The 22483-nt window shown below is 37.9% G+C and overlaps 1 protein-coding gene across 2 annotated transcripts in view; it reads left to right on the top strand.

Moving 5' to 3' along the window:
• Thsd7b (thrombospondin type 1 domain containing 7B) overlaps positions 1-22483 on the top strand; it is an 837148-nt gene that overhangs the window by 703794 nt on the left and 110871 nt on the right. The window contains exon 16 of one of the 2 annotated variants that reach the window (XM_036202864.1): positions 20467-20472. The exons of the other annotated variant lie outside the window; for it this stretch is intronic. Within the exon in view, the coding sequence (XP_036058757.1) occupies positions 20467-20472 (6 nt within the window). The remainder of the gene's footprint in view (positions 1-20466; positions 20473-22483) is intronic. 2 annotated transcript variants of the gene reach the window in all.

The following is a 22483-nucleotide window of genomic DNA, read 5'->3' as shown; positions in this document are numbered from 1 at the left end:
TAAAATATGTTGAGTGTTTTCCTGAGCAAATCAAGTGATTTGCTCTACAGAAGGGCACAGGTAGAGCAAGCATGGTGGTGCCTTCTTTTAGACCTGAAACTTGATCAGTTGTCTCCCAGGCAACACACAGAGGTAGGAGATGAGCAGGTGGTGGTGGAAGCTGGGAGTTTCTAGGAACTGACTCAGTATTGGGAGAGAGATGGTGTCTAGAGACCTGAACAGGTGTATATATGGTGGTGCTACACACATATTTTGATGTATCACATTAGTAGAAAGAGGTTTTAATAACTCTAAATAGCAGCACAGCTAATTTCTATGTCTGTCCATCACTACATTTCTTGGCCCTTCACCCTTTCTGTGATGGCATATCCTTTTTTAATATTGCTAGTATTATTCCATGAGACATCAGCTGAAATTTGATGAATGCCTCAGACCTGACCTTGCAGTTTCTGTTCCTGTGATGACCCATGTGATATATATTGTAATGAATACCACATTAATCAAAGGCCATGAGTAATGATCAGGTGGTGCCTCCTTCATTGGGAAGCCTAAAAGGTAATACTAGTTTCTTATATCCTTATGAATTTTATTTAATTTCCATGTATACTTTCACAATTGGAATATATTACACAAATGTTTTCCTAACACTTAAGTAGTTCTTCACATTAGGTAAGAAGGGTATGCGTGTCTCACACAACCTTAGTTCTGATTTCAGCCCTTCTATTTGTTCATCTGAATGCCTTGGTCAGGTCTCTTAATTATTTTAGGAGTTTTTTTTTTATTCCTCTGTAAGGCTGAGGAGTCATTGTGAGAACTAAACGTATTTATCAGTCATTGTCTATTCAGGAAGTCAACACCAGTCAACTTAATCAAAAGTTTATTTTCAGGAAAGTTTACAAAGGTGCTAGGAAAGCTGGAGAAGAAAGGGAAGAGACAATCTCCAGACACCAGAAAGATAGTACCACCTCAGGTCTACTGCCTTAGAAGTAGTTGCTTTGATGGAAGAGTTCTAGTCAGCATCCCTGGTGCTCTGGAGGCTGGGATAAGTGGGAGCCATTGTCTCTTCCCTGGATGGAATCCTAATGTGTTTGATGATCAGTGCACAGGCTCTCGCTGTTGCTGCCATGACAGGAAAGTTTGCCAAAGAGAACAACGACAGCTCCTTGCTGATTTACATTTTTGCATGTGCATGATTGGTAGAACATAGTCATAAATCTGCTAACAAGGGAGCCTGCACATGGTAACTTACACACTTCAGTTCTAGCACTTGGATCTCTTACAGGAACAGAGGACGTGCACCGGTCTGAGACTCAATAATAGGTCAGTATCTAACACACTGAGAGAACACAAAGAATAAAGTATCTGCCCCAAAGTGGTCATTAGTGATTCTCTTTTTATACTTTTAGAATACCTTAGACTTTCTTTCAAATCCTTAGGCTTGGTTAATGAATGCTTATAATACAAGAATAAAACTTGACTTATGCATAAAAGCTCAAAAAAGAAACATTCTTCAGAGAATGAGGGGATCTCTGAAAAATGTATGAAATATCCGAATGCCTATTCTGTTTTCTTCCTGGCATTAGAAGACAGCTAAGCAAATGAAGACACAGTCTGAGGTATGTTCTGCCTTGTGGCCTGACCTCAATGAGAGAGTTGCTGAAAAGCAGACACTTGCTATTTCCTGATATTTCCCAGTGCCCTTTTCGCCTGAAAGCATTTCCTATTATTTAGTAATTAATTGTGTGAAAAATCTCTGGACCAGGAGTTACAGACTGTGATGGTCTTATTGAGAATGTCCCATTTGTTCATATATTTTAATGTTTGGTCCTCAGTTGGTGGAACTGTTTCAGAAGGATTAGGAGGTGTGTCCTTGTTGAAGAAGGTGTGTCACTGTGGTGGGCTTTAAGGTTTCAAATGCCCTTTTTATTCCCTGTTAGTTTTTGTTCTCTCTCTCTCTCTCTCTCTCTCTCTCTCTCTCTCTCTCTCTCTCTCTCTTTCTGCCTCCTGATTGTGGATCAGCATCTCAATCTAATCTCAGCTACTGCTCCAGCACCACGTCTGCCTGCCTACAATGATGATCATGAACTCTAACCCTCTGCAACCATAAGCCCCAAACTAAAAAAACAACAATCCTACTGGTTATCTGGGTCATATTAACATTACATTAGTAGAGTGTGGGCTGCTCTTTTCCATTGAAGAAAATTTAAATACAGATTAGTTCATTCTCCTAAGGTTTTGTCGGGCTATATCATTGTTTCATCAAAATGATGATGATGATTATGATATTTATTACAGCAATAGAATCCATGAGATATACATCCACCATTTCTATTTATGTATCTGATGCATGTTGGATCAGGATTGCCTCTAATGCTTGGTAACATTGCTGGCAAAAGGGTTAAAAAATAAAAATTTGTCCATGGAATAACATGTTTTTTTTTACAAGAATAAACAAACAAAAACAGATATTTGCATAGCTCTTCTTTATGGGAGCACCTGGGCTAGGTAAGGATTGTAGCCACATCATTCAACCATGATTGTCATCAATAATTTTGTACTGTATGGGAAGAAAGGGTTTCCAGTCACAACAGTATATACAAAATATAGAACCCTGTCTTTAGAGAAAAAGAAGTCAAGGAAAACACATCCTTGCTCTTTGCTTCATGTCCTTGGTTTGGACCCCTTCCTCCTCCATTAACCATGTTCTCAGTGTAGAGCTGTAATGAGAATGGTATACAGTTGTTAGCATTTCAACCCTGTTTGCTTTCTGTGACCACAATACAGCTGGAAGAGTCAAAGGTTCCACCTTGCAAGACCATCTGTCCAATCAGGGACAGGAGTGGCAATGCTGGCATTTGCCAACCTTTGGAGGCTTGTTTGGCAATCTGGCTCTTCACAGAGCAGAAGTGCTTGATAGTAGTGGGTCATGGGACTGAGCTTCAGAGGGCCCACCTGTCCAGTCATGCCCACACAACTGGACAGGCTTTTCCAGCACATGTCCTGGGATGCTGAATGGACTCATTCTTTGTATGTAACAATTTAATCTTCCAGCACACAGAGCCCCATGGAAAATTTCACGAGTCCTACACTTTATAACCAAAAACGTCTCCTAAACAGAGATGATGTTTTACTTTCTTCTGAACTCAGCCTGAGGACTCTATTGGCTGTGTTGACAGTTTCTTAGGTTTGGAGCAACTCAGATAAACTCCTGTTGCTGTGATAACCATAGCACCCAGAGGTGCAGAGGACAAGCCTCAGATGCTTATCAGTGTATAGTTCTGAGAGTCCTGCAAGTCCCTTGTAGACTGCCTGTGTTCTCTAAGATAATACCCATAGCATCTAGGCACAAAAGAGATAAGCCTAATTCCTGTATCTCTGTTTGTTCCTTTTTAGCATTAGCAACTCAGTGTCTGATTAAAACCCAGAAATCCAAGGAATTTAGGCTGTCTGTATACACATCTTTCTTCTCAATATTTAATCTATTCCTTGTCACAGACACAGAGGAGATCTTGATGAATGCTTGTTGAATGAGCTAATGATAAGAAAAAGGAGACAATTCATTGTGAGTTCTTTTTTTAATTTTTATTTTTATTTCTGCCATTTTTTAAATTTGCTCTTTTCTTTTTTCCTTTTTCTTTTTTTGGGGGGACATGGAGGTAGGGAAGAATTATGAATTAAAGCCACTATAAAATTCCATTGCAGTTGGACATCTCTTGCTCCCTCCTCAGAACTTCATACTTTGAATTATTTCATTGTCATTGATAAACCCATATTCATGGAAACAAAAGTTTGTAACAGACCCCCTGCTACTTAGATAAGAGCAAAGCAGATTTTTGTTGTTGTTGTTGTTGTTGTTGTTGTTGTTGTTTGAGATAGGATTTCTCTGTGTAGCTTTGCACCTTTCCTGGAACTCACTCTATAGCCCAGGCTGGCCTGAAACTCACAGAGATCCGCCTGCCTCTGCCTCCTGAGTGCTGGGATTAAAGGTATGTGCCACCACCGCCTGGCTGCAAAGCAGATTTTGATGAGCAGCCAACAGCACTGAGGAATTAGATTGACCACTTCTGCACTTAGAATGCAGTTGATGACCATCATTTGCGCTGGTTACACTCGAACTAGTTCCCTATCTGAAGGCAAAGATTATACTTCATTCATTTTTAAACATCCCTGATGCGTAGGAGAGTCCTGTCCCCATACTGGCTACTAAACAGACTTACGTTTTGAATAATTATGCTCAAGAATTACTGTTGGCTCCCATACTACAACCCACACATTCTGCAGAGTGACACATATTTCTCAGAAAAATGCAATGTTATAAATCCTATTTCAGATGCACAGAGGCTAAATGGGTTGTGCATATTCATCATTCTTACTGTAAGTTGAAATTATTTTCTCAATAGCCTCTCCTACCATTACTTAAGAAGTGTTGCTTTGCCACATCAATTTTAGTGGCTGATACAATCTCTAGCCATTTGCCATTTGCTTAAGATGTGTCTCTGTAAGATCTTCACCTCTTCAAGGCCACAAGTCTCAGTTTCATCTCACATTTGGGATTTCGCACTGTGACTTAAGTCATAATTTTTTTGTGGCTAAGAAGAAGCCAAAAATGAATAAACTTAGTGCCACAGTTTCCTGAGATAGTTGGAGCTATTTCTGTGTATCCACGTGAATGAAGAAAGCTGACAGAATAATTGATGTGACAAGCTCTGCCATCTTCAACTTGGCTGGCAAATTTTCCCCCTCACTATACATTTGTAGGATTGATTTGAGATTATTGCTGTAGTGTGTGGCAGCCACAGTTACCTGCCTACTCATGGCCTGCCTAGTCAACTGCCATTTTCCTTTCCACTTCCTGTTCTGCTCATTATATCTTCCTCTTCATAGTCATTGAACACGAGTGTTCAGGCGGACCTATATCCAGCTTAACCACAATGATCAAAATAATCTCTGGAGACAAACATAGCTAGGCTACACTGTGCTGTTCCAGACAGCCTAAGACCTCGCTCTTCCTCATTTAGATCTCTAAAAAAACAGATTAATAAAATAAAAATCTCAGTGGTGGGGTAGGAGAGATGGGTCAGAGGTTTAGAGTACTTGCTATTTTTCCAGAGGAACCAAGTTCTATTCCTAGTACCAACATGGTGGACTTTCAACCATGCATGACTCTAATTCCTGGGGATCTGCTGCCCTCTTCTGACCTCTGCAGACACCAGGCACACAGAGCGTGCATAGACATACATGTAGGAAAAATGTCCATTTGCATAAGATAAAAATTAAAGAAAACACAGCTATGGAGGGAAATCAGGCACCATCATTTTGAAATAATTCTTATATAACTCTCAATATGAAGTTATTGATTAAAACCACTGCTGTGGTATATTATGAACAAATGTATTCTCACCACATGACTCATTGTTTAGAAGGTACATGGAAGGAATTTTGTTGTATGTGAAGTTACTATGTAATGGTTTTCTCCATTGAAGTACTGTGCTAATTAATTCTGAGTTTCAGCCAATGCTGTTTATAGTCCATAAGTGAAAGTACCTCTGTATTTTCTACACTGAACCTTGAGCATTGGCAGGCATGAGGTGCCTGATGCTGCAAGTGTTGTATCCTATCAAAATGTCAAAAGACTTGGCACCAAAATTTAATTTAAAGGAGTGCCTTGAGGTACTAGCAGGATATTCAGGAAGCCCTTGGAATGTCCCCAGCTGGCTTATGGAAATTCTGCTCTTCCCAATTCGTAAAGAAGCTGTTTGTATGAGCTATAGCCTCACCTCTGCACTTTGGCCTACTGGAAACCACTGCTTGGCTAGCCAAGCATGAGGCCCCCATTTGTTAGAGCTCATTACTCATGTTTCTTTCTTTCATGTTTACCTCTATTTGGAATTCAAGCTGCTTTGAAATATGAGATGCCTAGTCACTTCCCCACACAGTCTGGTATGATGCAGCTGCAGTTTTCATCATGATGGCTGGATCTGTATTTATGTCCATCAAAGTATTATCTATTTAAGTGTCCCATCTTAAACATTGCCCAAGAAGTGGTCCCAACATTTTAGTTGTCTAGAAGCCATCATACAAGTGTTGACTGTGTAGTAAAAATAATATACACACATATATACTTGCCTATGTATATCTATTTGGTTTGTACATCTATAGTATATAGGACATTATAAGCATATATTCACACACATATATGTATGTATGTTCATAAGGTCAGAAAAATACTATGCAGTGGAGCTGAAGTGAGCCTTCCAGACTGAATTCATTCTTACACAAGGCTAACCTTCCTATTAGGAGTGATATTCCATGAATGTGCAAAAGTCTGTCTCATCTGTCTAGGGACTGTCTGATTGATGGACAGCAGCACTGTTTGAGGGACTATCATAGTCTAGAACGTGTAGTCATTTCAGTGGTAGATGGTTCTTAGTTTATTTTTCATATGTGTCGTCTTCTAGCTCAGTGACAATGAGTGCCCATGCTTCATGATTTATAGTGTTTTTGTCAGGTATCATTTTCTCTGTAGGATGCTTTGCATGTGACAGATTTTGCCACAGGCCTGGCACAAGCTTGGGTACTGGGTATGAAGTAAATATTGGATGGTTGGTTAGAAAACTAAAAGGGCCAAAAATACTGGGTTGACCCATGACTACTGTGTTTCCATGAGCCATGTACTTACAGGGCAAAATAGTAAAGCATGACTCACTCCAGAGAAAACAGAAGACAAACTTCACATATACTTTCTAGCACTTGCCCTGACATCAAACATGCCAGGTTACTCTCAATCTTAACATTCTAGGGGAGCACATTTGCTACAGAGAGTCGCTGATGTGGGAGCTGCAAGCTCCTGGTACTTATAAAAGTCTTTGCACTTTGAGAGACAGCTTATTAGCATGTCTTTGAGGCATGTATTTGATTAAGTAAGCCCTTTTCCAAGAATTATTTATTTTTATGTATCCATTTCCTACCTGTGTATAAGTCTTCTCTCTTCCCTTGGAATTCCTAACTAGTGCTCAGGGATACATTTTATAATGTGCTGTCATTATGCAGTTTAAGTAGTGTTTTGCATCTGTAATTTGTTGTGTTGATAAATGTAGGCCACATTTTGCAAACATAATGGTGCAATTTAATTTGTATAAATATCATTAATACCAATATTTTATAATGTGCCATGCCTAGAAATGGAAATAATATAGACACAGTGTAGTAACTAATAGGAAGAAAGCTATGGAGCAATAAGCTACTGGTAAAAAATCATGTATTTATAAGTATTTAATGAGTCAGAGGGTACTAGATAAGTAAGTGCCTATGTAACCAAACTACTCTCACTTTCCTAGCTCCAAATATAGTCAGACATCCCCAGTGAGTCAAGTAAAAGCTGGCTTCTCCAAGTTTCTGCCATAGCTGGTATACCAGATGACCTTTCCCTACCTAGTCTACGCAGGCCTCTTCTCTTGACTTTTTCTCTTGCTTTACCTAAGATGACATTTCACCTGGAGACATTTCATCCAAACAGCCCCTCCCACTCCATTAGTCACTCAGCCAGCTTCTCTGGTTTCTCTTCCTTCTGGGTTTCCTACACTTTCAGCTTACAGAAAGATGGGGGAGGAGAGCTACATGCTCTACCACCCCCTCTCTGACTCAAGAATTTAAATATGGCTGCAGAGTATATTCTTCTGTTCCTTACTAATTCATAGGAGGCAACTACACAAAGCCCACTTTCTGAAACAGCTAACATTCAGTTACAGCAGTATTGATCATCATAAGTCCACGTGCTTGTGGACTTGGAGAAACTGATGAGAACTAAGAAGGTGAATCTGTGTCTGAGACTTCAATGAGCTTTCAGTTAATAGCAGAGGAAGTGGGGATTTTTAATAGCATAATTAATTTATTTTATTATTATAATGAGATTAAAAACAACTACATTCAAGTGGCCATAAAATAAAATAGCACTAAACAGTAACATTTGGAAGCATTTTGTAAATGAAATTTGAAAGCTAATCTACTTTGTAGTAAACCACCAAAGAGATGAGTCGGTCATCTCTGCTACTTTCCTTGGAGAAATGAATGAACTTGAGAGAAAAAAGAAATGAATAGCTAGAAGGAAATAATGATTAAAGGATTAAAGGAACGCGTGTGTTTGGACTGAAGAATGACTGTGGCTATATGTACAAACAAATCAGTTTAAAGTCCAAAAATGGGCTTGAATTTGATTGAACACTGGGTTATTTTGAAAATAAAAGACAGAATTCCATCAGTTGTTTACAAAATAACTTTATTTGAATGGATTAGGTTCATGCCTGAAAAATATACTTGTAAGAATTGGTATGTTGTTGCTTGTATCTGTTGAGAAACCAGCAAAAATAAACTTTCTTGCTAAAATAATGGTCATTTTTGTAGTGGCGTGCCTTAAAGAAATGAAGAAATTTAGGCAAACATCATGTAATTAATCACCGAGTTTAATTTGATTCTGTCACAGTCATAAAATGCCAAGGTGAGTTATTCTACTCTATTTTAACAGAACATTGTATTTGTCAGTGTGGCTCCCTCCATGTGGAAGCATCCCTTTTTAATCCCATCAACAAAAGTTTACTTGTCTACTGCCTGTAGTCCGGTGAATTTGAGTGACGTTGACAGCAGGCTGAGTCCAGGTCAAACATTGCACTGCCACCATTCATACCATTGGGGTGACTGGATATGGGTGTCAACTCTGAGATGGACCCCGAACTAATTAGAATAGCAGTGACAGGGCTTGCTTGGGGAAAGGCGGGTCCTGAACCATCCTACCAGTGCCAGTAGAATGGAGTTATTTTATGGTTCTCTGAACAATTCACTTCTAAAGTCCATCATGGAATTTTCAGCCATGAGAATCAATAAGTGCTGATTTTGCTTAAACCACTTAGGCCTCGGTTTCTGTCATGGGTAAGAGCAATCTTGACACACGTGAGTTGGACTACCTGTACTTTTAACTTCAATGAAATCAAATTCCAGTTTTGTTGGGAACAGATTGCTGTATGTTGTATTTCCTTTCTTGCTTGCTTGCCCTGCTCTTCCTTGGGAGTTACATCACAGATATTTGCAAAGTAGTTTGGTGAAGGACGAAAAGTCAAAGAGACCTCAACTGTATCCTATACTCTTATGTATGCATTGTGTAAGGCTGAATGCTATTTCCCCTCTGCAAGCTCTTCTTTGCTTGTCTGTTAAGTAGAAAGAGTGATGAATTACCTAAGAGGTTTTTTATGAGGTATACATGATGCAATATGTTATGTCATGAGAGAATAATTTATTTTTAGAACACACATTCCCATGCCTTTTCTTACAGATCTGCTCAGGTGCAATGCTGTATTGTGTAATGTTAGTATCAAATACATGGAATTACAAGCTGGCCATCATCTTCACTGAATATGATACTCCTATTAGCAATGTCTTCATCCCAAAGTGGGTAAGCACTCTCTCCAGCAAATCTGTCCCACACAGTCTATGCAACAGATCCCTTGAGCTTCCCACTGCATACTGATAAGCATTCTCACTAATTTGTCTGAGGAAAATTTGTATTGGGATCTCCAGTGATATTCACAGTACAAATCTCCAGCCTCATGCATGAGAAGCTTCTGAACCACATGCTGATATCCAAACATGCTAATATGAAGGGAAAGGATCCTGCTGGGTGACATTGAAAACAAAGCATTAACAATCCGCCACTTTCCAGCTCATCCTTCCATTATCCACACTAGCCACATCAAATGTTTTTTGCATTCCTTGAGCACACATTTCTGCATATACTCAATTGTTTTCATTTGAAAAATCTTCAATAAACTCCAGTTCTCATGAGTCATAGCAGCTAAACTAAATCTTCCATAATTCCCCACTGTTCACAGAAGATTTCTTCTCCCTTCTAGTTTACTTTCAGCTTCAGGAATTACTTTATAAGACTGCCACCTTCCTGTTCTCCTCCACTAGACTATCAGCACCACATGATGCTCACCCTTACTTAATGAATAAACCATAGACTAATAACTGTGACAGGCATTGGGAACATAACAGACAGATGAATGGCATTTTCAGTGGAGCCAGGGAATCAGCCCCTTCACCTAAAATTTGTTCAAAGCAGGAGTCCTGTACATGCTGAGGTGCTAATGTTGGTACCATATAAAGAGTTGTTGAGGGAGACCTCATAAACACAATGAATTAAGAGTGGAGCCTTGATGAGGACAATGAATTGGCATCAGAAATCAGCAAGTGTAGCCCAGGATTTTACACAATCTCCCAAAGGAGAAAGGTACCCACAGTGCACCTGTGTTTTGAAAGACCAACAAATACCAGAAAATATGCATTCAAGTGGAAGTTAAAGCTTTTCAAGAGCCATGTAGTTCTTTTTTGTTTTTGTTTTACAAAATCAGAAGATATAAATTGGCTTAAATCATACAGTCTTTCCTGCTATGGATGAGGTGTAACAGGAAACCACAGGCAAGTGAGTTAGCTACAGCCCATCTAACTACATGATAGCATGAAAATCCCTACTACATTCCTGGAACCTGAAAGATGAGAGGATGATGATCCAGTTAGCATCAAAGGAGGAAAGAAGCCCACTTTGAGCAATATTGGAAACATTAAGTGGAAAGTGATTCTTAGGATTTGTTTCTTGATCCCTTTACATAGAGGCTGTTAATTGAAAACTAATTCTCATCAGTGACATAACATGTTCTTTATCTTTGGGAGACTCGGGGTCAATGCTGTGTGTGTCTGAAGAAAACACTTGGTCTCCTGTTAAGGCCCTAGTTATCCTTCCTCTGTAGAAATGTGTCTGTCTTTCCAGGGCTTTGCAGTAGTTGATAATTGACTGGATAGTAGGCAGATTAGCTCCAAGAACACAAGAGATGTGAATTATGTCTACCCTGGAACTTCTGAGAGCCAGCTCCTGGAGCATATTCTATAGATACCAGAAAGATTATTAACAGAATGTTACCACTGCCAACCCCCTTCACCCCCCACCAAGAGTCCATGTTCAAATAAGGGTGAAGGCCATGATTTTACTTAGTTAAAACTGACTTCTTTAATTTTGTAAGTCATATGTTTAGAGACAGTGAGGAGAAAGAGGAGGAGGTGGAGGAGAAAGAGAGAGAGAGAGAGAGAGAGAGAGAGAGAGAGAGAGAGAGAAAGAATCATCTCCTAAATAAAGTTGACCATATATTATTTAATTAATGATGATGCTGGAATTATACCTAGGGACTATACATACTCTGCACATGCCCTGTTCAGTTATGATACCACACCAGCCCTACAAAGTTGGCCATGATTGCGTATTTAATGGATTTGCAATCTTTTCTTCAAGATGCTGAAATCTGATCTGTTCAGTAATCATTAAGACTTGAGGGGACAGTGTTGGACATGACTATATGAACTGCCAGTACACTGTTTCTCAGTACTGTAGTCAATGACTTGAGTGTTACTGAAGCATAACTTATATGGGGCTAAGAGGTAGTGTGATGATACTTTCTGGCTATGAGCCACCACCACATTGACAAGAGAGAGCTTCAAGACAGTGTGGACACTTGCCTTGCTTAAATAATAATACATTTGTGTCACTATACTGCTTTTTATTTACAAAGATGGAAAGTTCACCCATCAGAGATGGGCATTTTATGGGTAAAATTGGGAGATCCATAGAGGCAGCAATAAGGAGGGTGCCTTAGTCCATGGTGTGTTGCTATGACAAAATGCCACAGACTGGATAATTTATTTTTTTAATGTTTTGTTTAAAGATTGTGAGGCTTCAAAGTCCAAGATGTAGCAGGCTCACTTGTCTACTGAGAACTGCATCTCCAAAAGAGGAAATATTGGGTTCAAAGGGCAGAAGGCAGATAAGCAAGGGACTAAATATTGCAGCTTATGTGTTTTAAGAAAGAACCCAGTCTCACTCCCAATTTAGGAGCTCTTGTAGCCTCATTATCTAGAGGTCCCATTTCCCAGTACCACTACAAAGGCAACACCTAGGTTTTAAAAGGAATTCTTTCAGTCTATAACATTCTACTGATTTATATAGAGTCTGGATACTTCTCTAAGAAGTATACCAGGAGGCTTGGAAATAGCAAGTAAAGTCAGGGTAAGACAAACTAAAGCATATGGGAATAGAGGCAGAGCCTATTACCATAATAATGATAAGTGACTCAAATTGGCCCACAAGGAATGTGGCAAGAGCTGAGTTTCTGAAATTATGATACAGTGTACTGCAGGCATCATTGATCCTTGAATTTTGATATGTGTTTACACATAGTAAACACAACTTTCATCAGCTGCCAAGTGTCAGAATAGGCAATATTTGACATAGATTGTCTATCAATACAAGATATTTTGGGTCATTACTAATGTCTTTATGAAAATTACAAACTCACTGCTTGCATAACCAAATAATAGGACAAAACTATAATAAGCAAGATCATGCTGTGAGGTTAAGCCTTCTAGTCTCTAGCACTAATGTCCTACCCAGTAGGTACATACCCTGCTTTCCTGCAAAATACAGTACTCAGGTGTACATCATTCACCTTGACTGTACTCATGAGACTGCAAAGCAGTCTCATCCATACACAAAAGCTCTCTACAATCAGGTACAGCATTAAGGCTTAATACTGGACTAACAATAATATCCTGATGAAGATGCTTCCCTTGGCCCCATGTTGAACGGAGAGTAATTTTGAAGTATACAGTGACAGTTCAGAAGCAGCGCCCAGGCACAGAATGGTCAGTGTGAGATCCTGGTTGTTCAGCACTTGAAACTCAACAAGCAGCACTCTGAATGAAAGTTTTAAGAAAGCTTATATTTATATCTTATTTTTTAGCACTAGAGATTTTAAGCAATAAAATTACATCGAAATTCATGTGATTATACCTATAATTATCTAATAACTGGTACAATTAACCAACGGTTCTCTTGGGAGGATTCAACTGACCAGTTGCACCTGCATTAAGTATTTTTAGGCATAATTATGGCTGCACATAATTTTTCACACCTGTAGTTAATTGCAGTGCCCAGAGGTGAAGTTCAGACAAAGGCACCATGGCAACTGTTCTCTTCTGATAATGTCCAGGTGTGTTCTGCCACAGCCTTGTGTCTTGTGCTAATTCATCTGTGTTTTAAGTTGTTTGTGATTGTGTAGTGTTATACTTAGAACAAGGACAAGGCAATGCACGTTTGACAAACAAATAACAGCACTCAGAGTTTTCTTAGGACAATCTGGAGTCTGCATCTCAGGGTGTCCATGGAGCCATGAACACATGTATCGCACTAGTTCTACACGTCAAATGTCAATAATGAATGTTTTTATAAATATATAAAGCTATTTCCATTTTGGACCCTAAAAGAAAAATTCTTCCATCTCATATAGCACTTTTTGTTGAAGAAACTGGAGAAAATCTAATCATAGAAAAGGAAAACCTTTTAGATCAAAGGGAAAAGTGATTCTAGATTATTTTATTTCTATGACCTTTATAATTTACTTTAATTCCTATAAAACATTTAATTTAGGTTAATTTCATGGAATCACAGCCCTTAGGGAAAACTTAACATCTTCAAGATAAGACATCCTCATTAGAAAGGGTAAGAAATTAAATGATTTGCTACAGACTGTTAAGCTGCTTGGTTAAGGAATAGAGACAAAACATGTTTGTGTCCTTCAGAGCTCATTTCAAATATAGAATACAACTGGCCTTCATTTTTTTCTGGTTTTCTTTCTTGTTTTATCTCTGTTTTTTAATTTTATGATCTCTGTTGTTCCTTTAATAATTAAAATTTAGATTTATTTAACTTAAATATATTTATAAAGTAGATAATTAATGAATATACAGATAAAAATCTCAACATATACACAAATATTTACGTGAATTGTGGATGGATATATAACCACAAATTTGTGTCTATATCTTTTTATATGCATATGCAATAGACAGTTTATAATATGTAAACCAAACACTGATATTTATATATAAATATATAATGATTCAGATGGGTATATTGAAATAATATTTTCTTACTAATTTATCTACAAAAAATTAAAAAAGAGTATATATTTCTTTTGTCTTCAATCATAAAACTGTCTTTATGCATAAAGTACAGTTGATTAACTATTGCTAAATTAATTTCTTTGGATAGAACTGCTCCTGATTTATTCCTCCAGTATTAAAAAGGGTTAAAAATGTTCTATTTCAAGTAGCCCTTGTACACAGCTGATTGAGAAGTCAAGCTAGTCCAGTATCTATGAAAATTAATATGGAAGATTCATAAGAGCTGAAACTAGATATACCATATAATCAGCTGCTCCACCTGGGCATTTTCCTAAGAACTACAAACCAACACATCACAGAGATTCTTGCAAACCCATGTTTACTGCAACATTAGTCACAATGACTAAGGTATGGACCCAACCTGGGCTCTTTCAACAGAAGAATGGCAAGACAAGTGTGGCTTACATGCATAAGAGAATTTTTCTCTTCCACAAAAAACAAACATGTCATTTGCATGAAAATTGGTATAGTTGGAGATCACAGTATTAAACAAATTAAGCCAGTCCAGAGAGAGAAATATTATCTGTTTTCTTTCCTTTGTGGTTCCTAGATTTTATGTAACTACATAATGCCATGTATGTGTTGTATGACCACATGTAATTGAAAATACAAATGGGGGAGCAATATACCCAACAAGCAACATATGCCTGTAGGAGCATCTTTGAAAGAATGTTTCAGTTCTCCATAGAATGCTTCCCAAATCTTCTCCTATAGAAATGGAATGTGAGCAAGGTCCGTTCCTCAGACACAGGTTAAGTTGGCTCTCCTCCAACAGTGCCATGAAGAAGACTTGCATCTCCATGTTGTTGATCAGGTCTAAACTTACCTAAGCCCAGTGACTTCATTCTCACCATCCTTCTCAAAGCCACATGTGTGTCCCCACATCCATTCTGATACACAACATGGAGTAGCAAAGCAACTTGAATATTTGTTGCTATTGATCTTGCCTGTTTGCCTGTTTCTTTGGTAGCCTCCGCTTTGACAGAGGACTTGGTGAGTGACCTGACCCACTGTCTATTCCAAAGCAATGAGTGGCAAGAGCTCCGTAAACAGCTCTTTTGTAAAGAAAGAAGTAATCTCTCTCTCTTTGCAAATTGCTATAACTGTTTTCACAGGGTCGTAGCCCAGGGTGCCAAACCTGTGCCATTGGTGTAGCTAGGGTGAGTTTTCTATAAGTTGCATATGATTAAAGCACTCTGGGAATGAGCCATTTACTTTGGACAGTGCTGTTTGTTAGCCTGCTTGATAGATTGCCTCTCTTATTACATGAAACACAGCAAAGACTGACTAAACAATTTAGCAGTGACAGCCTTAAATGTTTTCTCTCTCTAATATTATTTTGCTTTATCTAAAATCTAAAAGAAAAGTCAATACAATAACTATGCCCATATACTACATATACAAGCGTACACACATACACACACCACAATGGTACTGGGGGAAACATCCTTTTATGTCCTAACTTGGGTTTTCCACAATGTTTGAAACCCTGATTATTTTCCTAATCCTTCCATCTCTTCCCTGCCTGTGATCTGGGCTTATTCCTTCATTGCTTATGTCTGTGTCATGAAAAACAAATAGCCACCTCTTTCTATGTCTCTTTTCCTATTCATGGAGGGTTTAAGGGAATTAATGAGAATCAGAGTTCTGAGTGGGGCAGCAGCTATTTTTCGTGTTACTAGTGACTGCTAAGTCTTGTATAGGGATTGTACCCCTTTCATGTCACTGTGGACCTGGGGAGAGCATTTTAGGACCAATTAGAAGCTGCCTTCAGAGCAGCACAGCTGAGCTTCCTGGACAATGCATCTTTTTCCTCATCTGATTCCAAGGAGGCGCTCCAGGAAGAAGGAAGGGATTTGAGGCTGTGTCTAGTCTACATTGTTAGCTTTCTTTGGCTTTGCCTGTAAAATGAATGTAATTCTTCATGTATGCATAAATCCATGCACTAAGTGCAAAATAAATACTTAAATTACTAGGTTTTATGCCCCTCATATTAAAATCATAGAAACACACACATAGGTTTATCTAAGCAGTAAACGTGCTATTCCCATCTCTGAAGCTCTAAATTAAGAATCATACCAGAGAGCTTTAATATAAAAACATATAAGGCAGCATTCCAAGTGATCTCATGGCAAAAAAATAGTTATGACCATTAGGTATAATGTCTCATTTAATCATAAAGCTATAAACTTTCACAAGAACAAATAGATATATTCAATTTATGTATTTTCCTAGAGATGTAATCTGATTTGACCTACTTAATTAGCAATCATTCCATTTTTTCTCTGTTGTTTTTATAAGGACATATTTTCACATACTCTTTAGCACTTTATAACTTTATGATAGTCAGCAATTTTAGATTTGTGACACAGATATGTAGTGGTTCTATTCATAACACACAAGGTTGAAATGTTATTATCTGTGGCCCTGCTGACAAGATGTATGTTCTTCTGATCCTAAGGAACAGGATATGCTCATATGTCCTCATGAAGAACCTCAATTACCACTTGCACTAGCTATAAATGATATTTCATTTCACATAATGAACAAATCCAGTTTCATGAAAATAGATTACAAGCTTCTATCCCCATTTCTCTGTGTAATGACCCATGCAATAGAATACAGCATCAATGTATCCTCTCACTATATCTTCTTATTCTGTAGTTATTAATCCTCATAGTTCTTAGTTAAGATATAGTAGGTTCTTACTATCCAAAGAGGTAATTATTTATTAAATAATTATCTAACATATCCTAGATAGCATTTCCTTAAGGCAGTCAAAATCCTAATGAAGTTAATATTCTAATTAAGGAAATAGTTTACCAAGAAACACAGATGCAGGGGTGTTTGTGTATGTGTACATGTGTGTTGATATATTTGCAGATAATGAAGAGCAATTTGAATAAAATTAATTTGAGTTGTAGGATAGAATGGTCAGGAAATACTTCTTTAAGACAAAGAGAGTGCAGGCCATGAAGAAATGTGATGTCGTGGCCTGAGGACAGAGGGAAGGAACTCACAGGCAGGAACACATTGTCCTGGTTCTGGAGCACTAGGAAGAACTGTGTAGCCAGAGGTGCTGGAGGATGGAGCAGAGTAGTTGCAGGTCTCATAGATGAGCTTCTTAAATGTTCCCATTCATAACCCTTGCCTTACCAATTTTTACATAAGCCTGTGTATGTAAGTATCTAAGTAGCACAGAATCCAAATATTACTGATAATAAACCATAAAGATACTCACCTTGAAGCAATTCTTTGTTATATATGCTACCAGTTGCTAATTAACATACCAAGATGATGGTTGTATTTTTTTGCATATGAAGAATTAAATCTTAGCTGAGTATTTGATACTGCAGGATGGAGTCTATCTTCTACTTTTTTCAGGGTAGATCTATATTTTGATTTTATAATCATCAGTGCTAAGAACTGAGTCTCACATAACTACACAGTACAAAGGGACAAAGAAATGTTTAAGGCCAGTGGTTAGACATTCTGTTCTAATCCCAGGACAAAATTCATTTAGTGATTTCTAGTGAAATGCAAGTCAGCAACACAAATGGCAATTTTTAAAATAAATATTCTAGTAGAATGTAACTCAAAGTTGTCCTCATGTGTTCCTTGCTAAGGAATGATAGTAGAAGAATATTAAAAGTCTTCATTTCCATAATTAAATTATTGTGTTTCCATGAGAGCAGAAAACTTACATGTGCTACAATTCATAACAAACAATAGTGTCAGATATGAGCTGAGACAGTGTTTGTCAATGCCGCATGGTGTGATATCCTACACAAGGCTGAGCACACATGTTCTGTGTTCTGAACCAAAGCTGAAGTGAAATCACAGGGCACTACATGGGAGACCCACCAGAAACATCTCAGAGTCAACATAAGTTTCACTTCAAATTGATTTTCCTCATTGTATATTAGCAAACCTTTTACTGTTGCCTCATTTTTGTAGCTTCCATATTCGATCGTATGGCCCCCCATGTAGGATCATAACCCAAGATGTAAGAATCTGGGCTCTAGGAGAATAAAACCAATAGAATAAAAATGGCACTGTTTGATTGGCTTGGATAGTCCCACAGTAACCATCTGGAGGCTAGAGAGCCAGAGGCGCAAGTAGCCACTCAGTCCAAGAAGCTGCAAGCCTCAGGACAAGACAGGCTGATGATGTAGCACCAATGTGAGACTGAAAGCCTAGAGGCTGTCTGGAGAGTTGCCGTTAGGAATCCAAGTTGAAAGCTGAGGAAACTGAGTCAGTGTCCATGGATGATGGCACAAAATGAACTGCTGGCTCTGGTCTCAAAACTGACTCAGTTTCCATCTATGGAGACAGAATTGGTGTGCACAAATCCAAACCGGCGATATATCTGCTATGTCTTGGGAGCTATGGAAGTACATATTTGAGAAAATTTATTGCAAGAAATAGTGAAATATGAAATTATCTTTCAAGAGAGAGTAATATTTAAATATATGGAGATGGAGTTGTCCCAGTGAGAAATTTAAACAATTTTGACACATCAATTTTAACACGGAAGCAGTATTTTACAGTGGAAATAGACAGAAGTAGTTTAAAGAAACCTAAAGAGAAAGATAAAGGCTGGGTAGAGAGGTAAAAAGCACTTGGAGAATCTTAAAATTTTCTGCTCCATAACAGTAAAGGATTCTCTGTGCTCGGGAAATTTACATTTTAACTAGGAAATAAGTGTGATACTGAGACATTTATAAAAGACAGAATGGAAAAATAATACATATAATTTCAAAGACAACTGAGTTTCTCATGGTATACCCAAATTCTCATGTGTGGTTTGATGGTTAGCGATTTTGAAAGATTCCTGGCCATGTGCCCTGATAAATGCCAAAAGTAAGTTTTGATTACTTTTATCAGCCTATATAAACTGAACATATCAAGGAAATCACTCACTGTTTTTAAACAAGATAAGTCTTCACCCACTGCATATCAGTGATGAATAAGGTAATAATGAGTTTGAGCAATAATGCAAAGGAATTAAATAGTTCTGGCCACCACACAGGTCTGTCCATTCCTAGAGCTCTACTCTCTTGAGCTCTGGATAGATGAAAAAGCACTAGAGACCCACACAAAGGCAGGAGTGAACCTAGCCCTGGTTCCAAATTTTCATAGCCAACAGTCTAAATTCCAATCAATGGGCAGACATTGGCAAGATTTGGTAGCAATGGTCCGTCAGCATAGCCCTCTGCACACATATGGCACTGGTGTGCAGTGTAACAATTGTGTGAACGCTCTTCAGCATACATTGATTGCTCTGCACTGAGTTAATTATGCCTACATAGATTATAAAACAGACTTTTCTGTCAAGAATTTTTCTGAGCCCTCTTACCATTAAGCATTTTAATGGTTTATAGTTCTATATAAAGCCAATGATATACTTCTTCTGATTAGCTGATATAATTCATAATGCTAAAATTAATTATTTTGGTGATATTTCTGTAATAGTGAGAGAAAATGTAGCCACCTGCTAAGTTTGTTGTACAGTGATTTCTTTTTGTAAGCTACCATTACTTATAAATTGAAATGATAATAGGTGGATTCAAAAGTAATTAGAATCTTCAAGATGCCAGATACATGGGTATTTAGTTGACCTACCCAGCTTAAATCCCTGAGCAATACTATTCTGTTAATTAAGATTTTAATATTTTCTATAGAAGAGCAAACATTGGATTAAAATAAAAATAGATTTCAGATTTGGGTTATAATTTTTCAGCTATATTAAAGTACTTATAATTTGCTTCCTTGAGACTATATTCATAAGTTCATTCTTCTCTCTACAAATTTTGAAATATGGGCTACATACTAAATATGAGTTGAGTTTTAAGAAATAAGAGTATCTCAGACATGCCCTCAGAGAACATGACTGTAATTAAAGTATCACTCACATAAGCTCAGAATTTAAGCATTGATAAGAATGGGAAGGCTAGTTAGAAGAAGTCCGGTGGAATCTCTTCGAAGTCAGTCTTGTCAGTATGATGTGCAAATGTGCAAGAATACAGTCCCTATGCCATCGTGCTCACTGACTGACTGTGACAACAACACTTCTTGGGGGACTCTGAGTTCAGCTGCAGAGTTTGGTTTCAGTTCCTGGGCTCCCGACCTTAGTAGAAATTGGCCTTAGAAAATTATTCAGGCAGGTCTGTGAGCTCTCAATCCCCAACTCAGGTTTGGTTTCTGCTTACATGGATGTTTTACTCATGGTCAGAGAGAGAAGCATTCAAATTATAAATCAAGTGCAGCCATCGATATTCAATGACCAGGGGAAAGGACTTTTTACTTTTTTTTCCAATTCTGTGTTGTAATAGCAGCTCAACTAATGCGTCTATAATTTTCTTTCCCTTTTGTTCGTCATGCATTGCTAACACGGATCCTACAAAGGCTCAGGTTGGTGCTGCCATCTGTTCTCATCTTTACTGTTGTCATTTAGTGAAAGAAGCTTTGATGGTTTGCCTTCACAAGTCAGCGGGGTTTTGTTGTTGTTGTTTTGTTGTTGTTGTTTTTCTCTCTTTGTAAATCCTGATCAAAACATCATTCACACATAGAAGGGAAAAAATCCTGTAGAGAACTGTTTTTTTTTTTTTAAATGTTGCTATCAAATGGGTTCCTTTATTTTGGCAGAATGGCTATTTTAGAAAGCCCCCAGATGATTTATATCTGCTTGAATTTGTTGTGGTTGGCTTATTTGTGGTAGGGAGAAAAACAATGCTCTAAGCTCTCACAACTAGCACAATGAACCAGTCTCCAAAGCTTTCTGCTATGGAATCTTCTCTGTACTCTTAATTCTAGATGCACAGTCACGATCACTCCAAACGGTGTTTAAAAATTCTGCACATAGATTCACACTGCTTCTAGACCACCAAATCCCCAGCTACCGCACTCATAAAATTCATGGTCTCTCTATCTGTCTTGTCTCTCTTTTGCTTTCTCACTCATACCATTTTTTACAGCCATTAATCTAGTTTCAAGATTCCATCAATATCTCATATAAACCTCAAGTTCTTTACTTTTATAGTTTAAATAAATCCACATGCTATTTCAGTCTATCCTGATTCTTGTTTGAAATACTGTTGGTCATATAATGAATAAAAACACCAGTAATGCTTTTAGAAACGAGAAGCAGTGAAGACTGGAGTGATGTTTATGATGCCTTAGGGGCTGGGAGCTAAGTGCTGCTAAAGTGAGTTTATCAATCACAGGAGAATACACATTCCCCTCATATTCAGAGTTTTACAAGGATTAAAAAGAGAAAATAAAATGAGTTGGTAGTTTTGATCTCATGTATTGGAAAGGTATGAGATACTCAATTCTAGATCTACCAGTCTTCTGCTGATTGGTGGACACATGCAGAAGTTTCAGATCTAAGAATTTCATGGTATCTTAATCTATGATGTTCCCAAGTTCCAATTAAAATGCTCAATCTGGCCTTTGGGGGTTATATGACCTATTAAAAGGAACATTACAGTTCTTGAGATTGGTCCCCATTTCAGGCTCTGAGCCTGAAACAACCAACTTATGCGAAAGATGATTTTGGTGAAACTAAAGGTAGAATTCATATTCGCATGCTTAACTCCCAACCAAGATTGTTGTAAATGTTGATCAAGATAAATACTTCTAATCCTATAGAAAATTTTCTCTGCAAATAATGACCTTTGGCATGGAGAACTGTGTATTATGCTGCATGATACATGGGACTTGATGGACTATTTTGCTTCATGACTCAAAGTTCCGCCATGTTGACTTGAAGTCATTTCTGAGGCTGAAAACTATATGTGGCCCTTCTAATTCATGACATATTCTCTTCTGAATAATTAATCTTCAACCTGAGAACATCTCATTTTTACTTAATTTTGTACTTCAAGAGGTTGGAAATAACCCCCAAACTGAGCAACACTATATAAATATTTTAAAATAGAATTCAAATTTTAAAACTAGTATTCTAATATGTGGTGTCCACTGTAAAATGGATAGTGATACAAGGAGAATATGGCCTACATATAAGACTTTGTAGGCAATATAGGCATAATTATCCAGTTCTTCAACAGACAGCATATGTGTGAATAAGCAGGGCTGCAACTCACTAAGAGTAGATTGAAACCTGTACTGAATCCACCAGGTTTAAATGAATCCCCAGGGAAGTCTTGGCCCTGGAGGAGATGGGAATAGAGGGGAGGGGCTGGAGGGAGGAGGGGGGAGGACAGGGGAACCTATGGCTGATGTGTAAAATTAAAACACAAATATAATAAGTAACAAAAAAAAGTAAATTGTAAACAAATAGAAAATGTCAACAAAATTGTGGATAAAGATCTCAAAATCCTCCCTTTCATAAAAACAACACGAATTTGGTGTAGAGAAAAGCAACAAAGGGGGAAGTGTACTTCTAAATCATGTCCTTTGG

The sequence above is a fragment of the Onychomys torridus genome, chromosome 11 (genome assembly GCF_903995425.1).
Source record: "Onychomys torridus chromosome 11, mOncTor1.1, whole genome shotgun sequence".
Classification (NCBI taxonomy): Eukaryota; Metazoa; Chordata; class Mammalia; order Rodentia; family Cricetidae; genus Onychomys; species Onychomys torridus.
The sequence above is the reverse complement of the archived record's forward strand: the minus strand, read 5'-3'. Positions and strand labels throughout refer to the sequence as shown.